This window comes from Penaeus chinensis, chromosome 16 (assembly GCF_019202785.1).
Source record: "Penaeus chinensis breed Huanghai No. 1 chromosome 16, ASM1920278v2, whole genome shotgun sequence".
NCBI lineage: Eukaryota > Metazoa > Arthropoda > Malacostraca > Decapoda > Penaeidae > Penaeus > Penaeus chinensis.
This window is the reverse complement of record NC_061834.1, coordinates 8,753,862-8,763,861: the sequence shown is the minus strand read 5'-3', so window position 1 is coordinate 8,763,861 and position 10,000 is coordinate 8,753,862. Positions and strand designations below refer to the sequence as shown.

The 10,000-nt window shown below is 38.1% G+C and overlaps 1 protein-coding gene across 6 annotated transcripts in view; it reads left to right on the top strand.

Annotated features, from left to right (window-relative positions):
• Positions 1 to 10,000, top strand: part of LOC125033179 (kinesin-like protein KIF3B) — a 29,055-nt gene that overhangs the window by 13,210 nt on the left and 5,845 nt on the right. For 4 of the 6 annotated variants that reach the window (XM_047624539.1, XM_047624533.1, XM_047624534.1 and 1 more), the window contains exons 4-12: positions 813 to 917; positions 1,550 to 1,664; positions 2,123 to 2,209; positions 2,964 to 3,109; positions 3,971 to 4,056; positions 5,240 to 5,272; positions 6,241 to 6,379; positions 6,671 to 6,828; positions 7,060 to 7,203. In XM_047624539.1, coding sequence (XP_047480495.1) covers positions 813 to 917; positions 1,550 to 1,664; positions 2,123 to 2,209; positions 2,964 to 3,109; positions 3,971 to 4,056; positions 5,240 to 5,272; positions 6,241 to 6,379; positions 6,671 to 6,828; positions 7,060 to 7,203 — 1,013 coding nt within the window. Of the gene's footprint in view, positions 1 to 812; positions 918 to 1,549; positions 1,665 to 2,122; positions 2,210 to 2,963; positions 3,110 to 3,970; positions 4,057 to 5,239; positions 5,273 to 6,240; positions 6,380 to 6,670; positions 6,829 to 7,059; positions 7,204 to 7,446; positions 7,995 to 10,000 lie in introns of all 6 variants that reach the window. The other 2 variants (XM_047624538.1, XM_047624537.1) reach the window with 2 other exon arrangements.

Here is a 10,000-nt window from a genome sequence, read left to right as displayed (position 1 = left end):
GGGTGGGTTGGGGAAGGGTGGGTGGATGGGTAGGCGAAGGGTGGGTTGGGGAAGGGTGAGTGGATGGGTAGGCGAAGGGTGGGTGGGGGAAGGGTGGGTGGATGGGTGGAGGGTGGGTGGGGGAGGGGTGGGTGGATGGGTGGAGGGTGGGTTGGGGAAGGGTGGGTGGATGGGTTTGTGGGTGGGTGGATGGATTGGTAGATAGATAGATAGACAGGTGGGTGAAAGAGTAGGTGGATGAATGGATGAATGGATGGGTGTGTAGGTGGATGGATAGGTGGATGGATAAATAGATTGGTAGAAAGGTAGGTTGGTAGGTAAATATATATTGTATCTATATGCCTTTATATCGTTTTTCTATATATATCTACATGTCATCAATTTGTCGATATGCAAAAAATAGATGGTTTTGGCATGAATCTTTGCCAGTTTTGCGTGGAAATTATAATTCCGATCTCAGTATATAAAAGTACCTTTAGTTTGACGGATAGCTTTGTCGTGTGATACGTTGAATGCGAATGTAAATGGATAAATTGTGAAGCGCACGTATCCTTGAATACAAACGCAGTAACGTGTACACCAATTAAAAGGAAACGCAGGTACGTATCATATCGTTGCTGTGTTTCCTTTGATATATATCCAGACTTGTGTATCAGTCATTGGTATCCATTCTAGCAAAAGTGGCGTACGTATCGAATATATATATCTAGATTTCTAACGATGATTACTTGATTTATTTTTATTTTATTTATATTTTTGTATACTTTTTTAGATATTTAGAGATATACTTACGTCCCTGCTCTTCCCTTCAGATCGCCTGTGCGTCGCCAGCCAGAAGTAATGTCAGCGAAACGATTAATACTCTCCGCTATGCTTCGCGCGCTAAGAGAATTCGAACCAAGCCGCTTATTATCATGGTAGGTGTTTTTTTTTTTTTTTTTCTTTCTTTCATTGTCTTTTTCCTATTTGTTTTCGTTTTTTTTTGGGGGGGGCTCGTTTCTCTTTTCTTTGTATATCTTTTTATTTAACTATCTATCTATTTATCGTGTTTTTTTTTTCTTGCTTTTTTCTCTCTAATCTCTCTTTCGTCCGACTTTCTCTTTCTCTCTTTCTATCTACGCTTCTCCCTCCCCCCTCCCCTCTTGGGTATATGTGAATATATATATTTTCCCTTTTCCTCCCTTTCCAATTTCTCTCCTCCCGCCCACCCCACACCACTTCAAATCCCACCCACCCATTCTTACAACGCCGCCCACCCATTCTTACAACGCCCTTCCGCCCACCTCTCCTTCTGACCCCTCCCCTCCGCGCACCTATCCTTCTGACGTCCCACCGCCCACCTATCCTTCTGACGTCCCACCGCCCACCTATCCTTCTGACCCCTTCCCTCCGCCCACCTCTCCTTCTGACCCCTCCCCTCCGCCCACCTCTCCTTCTGACCCCTCCCCTCCGCCCACCTATCCTTCTGACGTCCCACCGCCCACCTCTCCTTCTGACCCCTCCCCTCCGCCCACCTCTCCTTCTGACGTCCCTCCGCCCACTCCCGCAGGACCCGAAGGAGAAGGTGATCCTGAGCCTCCAGCGCGAAGTGAGTCTGCTGCGAGAGGAGAACGCCCACCTCAAGATGCTGCTCGATCTCGCCGACGTCCAGGAAGGCAACCAAGGTGACATTCGTTCTGTTTTGGATTAATTATTTTTGAAGAATGTTTATTTTGTGTTATTTTATTTTTATTTTACAGGAATTCCGGTTTTGGATCAATTATTTTAGATGAATTTTGGGATATATTTTTAACAATTCCGTTTTGGCTTTTTTTAGATTCATGATTTATTAATGAGTTATTTCGGATAAATTCTGTCTTGTTTTTTAGTGATAAATGCTGTTTTGAATTAATTCCTTTAGGTCAATTATTTTCTAGATAAATTCAGCCTTTTGTCTAATTTCCACTGCATGAAGCTTTATGGAAATATAAAAAGAAAACTGTATGTAGATGCGAATCCGTCGTTAATTGTGTGAGCCAGAAAGATACCTTAGAATCTCCCAAAACTAAGCATGAAATAAATAATACATATCGACGACCTTGTATCGATTTAAATACATCAATCATCTCTCGACGCCCCACAGGAGAGGCCCTTCCGAAGCTCGACCGAGCCAAGATAGTCAATGGGAATGACACAGCAACCATGGTGGAGGAGGATGGTTCGAGAATGGGTAGGTTTTTGCCCTCTTTTGGTCTGCCTTTGGGTGTGTTTTAGGTTTAGTACATTTCAGATGTTAAGAGAATGTCTAGAATATTGGCAAAGAAAAGATACATGATCATTGATGTGAAGAATGTTTAGATACAAAGCGTTTTAGATTATCAGCATCAAAATGTCCTCAATACTTTTTTTCGCAAAACGCATATAGGATTGGAAACGTTCCCACACAGGAAATAAAGGATTACATCAAATCACCTATGATATTCCCACACGAAATAGTTATTGCCAAAGTCCCATATATGCCTTCAGTGCATCCACTAACACCAGCTTTTAGCAGTACCCATACAATACCCACAATATTTTCATAGTAAATCCACAAGCATCATCGAGCATTATGGACTTGAAATTTCCCACAATACCCCCCAAAGTAACATTTAGTAACATGCCCCATCCGCAAGCATATTTGAAACCCTGACAATACCCACATATTACACCCACAAACACCACCTTCACACAATACGAACCCAAAATTTCCCATCAACACCCACACACTACATCCACATACCCACAGACAATATAAACCTGAAACCACCCACAACCCCCACACACTACACCCACATACACCCTCCTAAAACTTTCGACAACACCCACAATACCCACACACTACACCCACACCCACAAAATCCCCGAAAAATCCCTCACAGTTCTTCAACCCACACTTAACCACACCCCGCATAACCCCCCCTTTTTCCCCCACACCCCCACAGAACCCCCACCGATGCCCTCTCGCCAAGGATCCTTCAGAGTTGACAAGGACAAACTAACGACACTCAACAACCAGGAGCTGATCAATCTCGTCCAACACTACATGGCTGAACACGAGACGGTCAGGAAGGAAAACAAGGAGCTCGAAGTAAGGAGTTGGGGTTCACCTTTTATTTGTCTTGTGTTTTTGTTCGTTTTGATTTGTTGGCAGTGGTGGTTGTGTTATTGTTTACTGATAACGGTGATATTAGTATTGTTATTATCATTATAATTATTATAATTATTATTATTATTATTATTATTATTATTATCATTATTATTGTTATCATTATTATTATTATTATTATTTTTATTATCATTATTGTTATTATTGTTATTATTATTATTATCATTATTATTATTATTATTATCATTATTATTATTATTATTATTATTATTATTATTATTATTATTATTTATATTATTACCTTCGTTATTGTTATTATTATCAGTAATAGGATTGTTGTTGTTGTTAATATTAGTATTATTGTTATTATTATTGATATTATCATTATTACTATTATTATTATTATTATTATTACTATTATTATTATCATTATTATTATTATTATTATTTATTATTATTTTTTTATTATTATTATTACTATTAATATTATTATTATTATTATTACCATTATTATTATTATCATTGCCTCGTTATTGTTATTATTATCATTATTATCATTATCATTATCATTATCATTGTCATTACCAAAGTCATTGTTATTATTGATACTAGTAGTATTACTAGTAATAGTAGAATTAGTAGTAACAGTAGCAGTAGGAGTCATAGTAGTAGCATTTTCGACATCATCATTATTATAACTATTAGTAACATTATCAACATTGTTATTACTGTGATCGACATTATCATGATTGCCATGAAGTCCCTTGTCAAGATTTCACGGCGCTTGGATAAATCATAAGTTGAAACAAAAGGGTGTCTAATGTATTTTTTTTTTATTGCAAGGATGCAATGGCAACCCTTGTGCGTGACCAGGACCTCGTGTGCAAGGAAAATGAGCGCCTGCTAAAGAAATTGCAAGAACTTTCGAGGTAATTTTTTTTTTTTATTGCAAATTGTCTCTTTTCTCGTTTTATTGTTGTTCTTATTGTCTTTATTATTTGTGTTGCTTTGATGATTATTTTTGTTCGGTATCTTCCTTATCTGACTCTAATTCTTTTGTATTATCTTTATTTTTTTATCATCGTCATCGTCATCAGTCATCGTCATCAATCATTATCATTATCATTATCATTATTGTTTTTATTATCGGTATTGTTTACCTTCTTCATTATCCGACTCCTAATAATTTTTCATTTTTATCATGTTTTGTCTTTTCCTCTTTTTTTGTCATTATGCTTATTCTCGTCTTTATTCTTATTCTTGCTGTGTTATCATTATTCTTTACTCTCTCCATTATCTGCCTTATTCCCTTTGATTTATTCATCTTTTCCCTCTATTTTGCTTCTCTTTAATTCTTTCGTCTAATTACACCTTCCTTGCTTCTAAATTTTCTGAGCATGTTTTAAAGAGAAACCGTATATAAATATTTAAATAAATGTAATCACAGTTGTAATAAAATATCGCCAGTATTGCAGGTTGCTTTGCATGATTCATGTAAATTTGCTTGATTTAGATCTGAGAGTTAGTAATTATGAAGATGATTTGGCATGAATAATAACGACTATAAATGTTGTCTGCTAATTAATGTTTCCTTTTTTTTTTTTTTTTTCTTTCGTGTCCAGTATTTAGCGGTATGAAATACAAAAACAAAAAGAGAATAGTGATGATAGAAGTAGAGAGCAGCGATGCCATTAAAGCTTATAAATATATCACGGTCTCCTTTTTATTTATTTTTCCTTTCTAAATATTGCTTGCATTAGCCTTTCAACTTCTCAAGCATGTCCGTTGTTCGGTAAGTTTTAGGATTATAGTAATTATCTTCTTGAATCCACAGATCTCCGTGCAACTTCTGCAAAATGCATCTAATAATTGCAATGTTCATTTTTTTTATAAAGTACTGTAGATCTCCTTGCAACTTCTTCAATCGCATCGTATACTTGTCATGTTCCTCTTTCTAATCTATATCTCCCTGCAACTTCTATAACTGCATCTTCAAATTGCCATATTCCTCTTCTCTGTTAAAGTAGATCTCCTTGCAACGTCAGCAAATGCATAATTCACTAGAGAGCTGAGCCATGAAACACTTACTTTGCAATGCATGTTTCGTTTCAGTGGAACGAGTTCTGATTCTAAAGAGGAAAAGGAGTGAGTATTTTTTGGCAAGAGTTGTTCAGGATTTATTTTCTTGTATGATTTATTTCCTAGATTGCTAGAGTGTGGTGTTAGAATAGATTGTATTGTATTGTCTTGTATTATGTTATATTGCGTTATATCATATATTATATTATAGCAGGGGAGTTGAGTGGTTTAGTGTTGGAAGAGGGTGGGGCGCTCTTGTGTGTGTGTGTGTGTGAGTGAGTGAGTGAGTTAGTGAGTGAGTGTGTGTGTGTGTGTGTGTGTGTGGGATGAGTGAGTGTGTGTGTGTGTGTGAGTGAGTGAGTGAGTGAGTGAGTGAGTGTGTGTGTGTGTGTGTGTGTGTGTGTGGGATGAGTGAGTGTGTGTGTGTGTGTGTGTGTGTGAGTGAGTGAGTGAGTGAGTGAGTGAGTGAGTGTGTGTGTGTGTGTGTGGGATGAGTGAGTGTGTGTGTGTGTGTGAGTGAGTGAGTGAGTGAGTGTGTGTGTGTGTGTGTGTGTGTGGGATGAGTGAGTGTGTGTGTGTGTGTGTGTGTGTGTGTGTGTGTGTGTGTGTGTGTGTGTGTGTGTGGGATGACTGAGTGTGTGTGTGCGAGTGAGTGAGTGAGTGAGTGAGTGTGTGTGTGTGTGTGTGTGTGTGTGTGAGTGAGTGAGTGAGTGAGTGAGTGAGTGAGTGAGTGTGTGTGTGTGTGTGTGTGTGTGTGTGTGTGAGTGAGTGAGTGAGTGAGTGAGTGTGTGTGTGTGTGTGTGTGTGTGTGAGTGAGTGAGTGAGTGAGTGAGTGAGTGTGTGTGTGTGTGTGTGTGTGTGTGTGTGTGTGAGTGAGTGAGTGTGTGTGTGTGTGTGTGTGTGTGTGTGTGTGTGTGTCTATGCGTGTGTGCATATATACATTTATATGTATATATATAAATATACGTATATATATATCAATAAAACTAATGTCCCCGCCTTTCCATCTTTCTCCCCCCCATCTCCCCCAACAGCATGACCCCCCGCCCCCCCACGCAGCGTGTCACAACGGCCGGCGAGGCTCTAGACTCGGCGGGCAGGGCGCACTCCCTCCCCACGTCCCCCTCCTCGCAGGTGTGGGTCAACCCGCTCAATGACACCAGCCGAAGGAGGGTACGTTACGGTTTGTTTGTCTGTTGTTTGTTAGTTTTCTTCTGTGGATGTTTTTTGTATTGTTTGCTTGTTTTTTTTTGGGGGGGGGTTGTATTACTTATATATATATATATATATATATATATATATATATATATATATATATATATATATAGTTTATATCTGTTTTATTGTATTTATGTTTTTTTCTCTATACGAGAAAAAAAAAAAAAATCGAAAACAAAATTCCAATAAAAAACAAGCCGTACCCACACCATACCCCAAAGTGTTCACGCAGCCAACGCGTTCCAGGAATCGCCGGGCACGAGTCGCTCCACCCCGGGCACGAGTAGGTCGACGCCGGGCAGCAGAGGGCGCAGCGTGCCCGATGGCAAGGGCTCGCCAAGGAAGGGCAACCGCCTCCCGGATTCCATCAACAAGGAGCTCGAGAGGAGAAGAATCGGGAAGAGGTGGGAATACATGGACACACACACACACACACACACACACACACACACACACACACACACACACACACACACACACACACACACACACATATAATTTATGTGCACATATATGTAATATATATACAATGATATCTTTGTATGAGTACACATATGTATTTACTTGTCCATTGATTTACATCATCAATAGACGACACAAGCCAAGACAAATCCTAAGCCCCTTTCCACCACCAGCATGAACGACCTCAGCGCCTCTGGCGGGAGCAGCGGAGGCCGGAGGAACAGCTGGGACGGCGAAGACACCTCGGGGCTGCCATCTGTGAGGCGGCCGCCGGTCAAGAGCAAGAGCATGTCCCCGGGGCTCAACACCACGAAGAGGTAGCGTATCCGGAGGGGAAATTTGCCTCAGGGGAAAGGGAGGGGTAGAGGGGGAGGACATATTTTTTCCCCCTTTCCTGTTGTTTATATGTTAAGAACCTTCTTTTTTATTTTTCTTTCTGGCTGTATCTCTTTGTCTTTTCCGCCGGGGGATAAAAACAAAAATTGTCTAGTCGGAGGTGCAGAGGAGGAAGTATGTGATTTTTTTTTTCTTTTTTTCCCCTCACTCTTCCTTTTTTTCAGGTCCAGGATCCCAGTTCTAAATTACCGTGAACTCTCGTGGCCATGAAAGAGTGTCTAAAAAGAGCAAATAGTGTATTAAACAAACTCCGCAAAGAAAAAAAAACAAAAAACAATGTATACAGAGACTACAGTGGTCTTCCCAGTCATACATCATAGACACCAATCCAACAGTTTCGTTTTCAGAAAAATAATTATAAATAACACTTGTAGGGAGCTTCTCGTCACCAAAATTCTTTCTTCAGTAGTTAGAAACTTCCAGATTCCCATTTTTCTTAAAGAACACCAAAAACACTAAAATCAAATCCAATGTCAGAATACAAACGACATCTTGTGCATCATATTATGTAGACTAGAAGAAAACGAGATGCCGATAAAGTAGACCACAAGGGGTTACTACGCTAGTTTGTCGTCCCTTCAGTAAAGTCGACCTCGTCAGGTTGTTGAGAAAACACATGACAACCAGAACACTTAAGATTATAGAGAGTCACAAAAAAAGCAGGAAAGTACTTAGCTTTGTGGCAGAGGACTATCACCTTACGTCATTCTGGGTGAGACATAGATTTAAAGCATTATGCATCGCACTAGGGACGCCTTTTAGGAATGAATATTAGCACATCAGCATTGAGCTCGCTCTCATTATTATCACGGTCTTCCCTTCGCCTCTCCCTTCTCTCTCTTTAGTCTTCTGTTACCTTTTTTAACTCTTGTCACTATTACTTCAGTTGGTACTACTACTACTACTACTACTACTACTACTACTACTACTACTACTACTACTACTACTACTACTACTACTATTTTTACTTCTACTTCAACTATCACTCCTACTATAACTGATAATAGTGATAATATCCATTTCTTAATCTCTACCTCATCCTCTTCCACATATTTCCTCTCCTTCTTTTTCTTCTTTCTTATTTTCATTTCCCTCTTGCATTGGGTGAAGAGCACAACCCTTACTTTAAAAAAAATAATAATATTAATAGAATTAGATTACCAACCTGTCCTCCAAAAAATGTCTTCACTTAGTGCTTCTTTCCTTGCCTAAAAACCCCATACTGTAAACTGTTTAAGCGTAGCAAGAGACTCGTACAGCACCCACCGTATTTTTCTCTTTCCTTTCCCCCCCTATATATACAGGCCTTCATAGCAATGTAGGAGGCAAAGCATGTGTAGATTATCCCCTCTCTCTGTAGTCTTTATTTTTTTTTGCTATCACTTTGATATCAGAATGTATTTATTCGGATAATGTGACGCGTAGTATTTGGATAACGTTGTCATTATTGAAAATTTTGATTTTTTTCCCCTCAGATTTTTGAGTATGAGTATTTTCTCCAGGAGATATGTATATTTTTTTTAAACAAAGAGGGCATTACAATATTTCCATGTAGAGGTATCTTCTGAAGCTTTATTATTATGTTATTTAAAAGGATATCATTTATTGCATTCGTAAGTGAATGAAATAAAACAATCATCTAAATGTCCAGTTGTATTATAGACTAAAGTTTCCGAGCGTTTAATCGGCAAAGAAGAAATGAGGGCATGCTCGTCCAAACAGGGTTTCAGACCAATTGCGTTTATTAAATATTTTGTAAACGTAAGCTTTTGTCTATAACATAAACATCGATATTTTCACTTTACTACACTATAGTCATAAGATAGAATGCATTAATGTGAATATATCGGCGCTCGTGTTATATTTGAAGGTTTAAATTCACAAAATATTGAATAAACCTTCAAATGTATTGTAGAATCTAAAGCAAATTGACTAGCTACATTTCTCCAGAGTCAAGACGTGTATTGTGTTCTTCGTGATTATCCAGCTTTGACTTGAACAGCAAGAATGCAACAATGATGATAATAAGAAATATATATATACAAAATTGGTATGGTTGGTTCAGTAAGTGCCAATGCATTTTTTTTTTTTTTTTTTTTTTTTTTACAACAGACGTAAAAACACCAATAAAGTCTCGGAACTATTTGTATGCCACACACATTAATAACAGTGTGTGTGTGTGTGTGTATTATATATATGTATATATATATGTGTGTATATGTATATATATGTGTGTGTGTGTGTGTGTGTGTGTGTGTGTGTGTGTGTGTGTGTGTGTGTGTGTGTGTGTGTGTGTGTGTGTGTGTGTGTGTGTGTGATGTGTGTGTAATGTGTGTGTGTATGTATATATATATATATATATATATATATATATATATATATATATATATGTATGTATATATATATATATATATATATATATGTGTGTGTGTGTGTGTGTGTGTGTGTGTGTGTGTGTGTTTGTGTGTGTGTGTATATATATATATATATATATATATATATATATATATGTATGTATATATATATATGTGTGTGTGTGTGTGTGTGTGTGTGTGTGTGTGTGTGTGTGTGTGTGTGTGTGTGTGTGTGTGTTTGTGTGTGTGTGTATATATATATATATATATATATATATATATATATATATATATGTACATATATACATATATATATATATGACTGCCGCGATGGTCTAGGGGTTAGAGAACTGACTCCGACCCT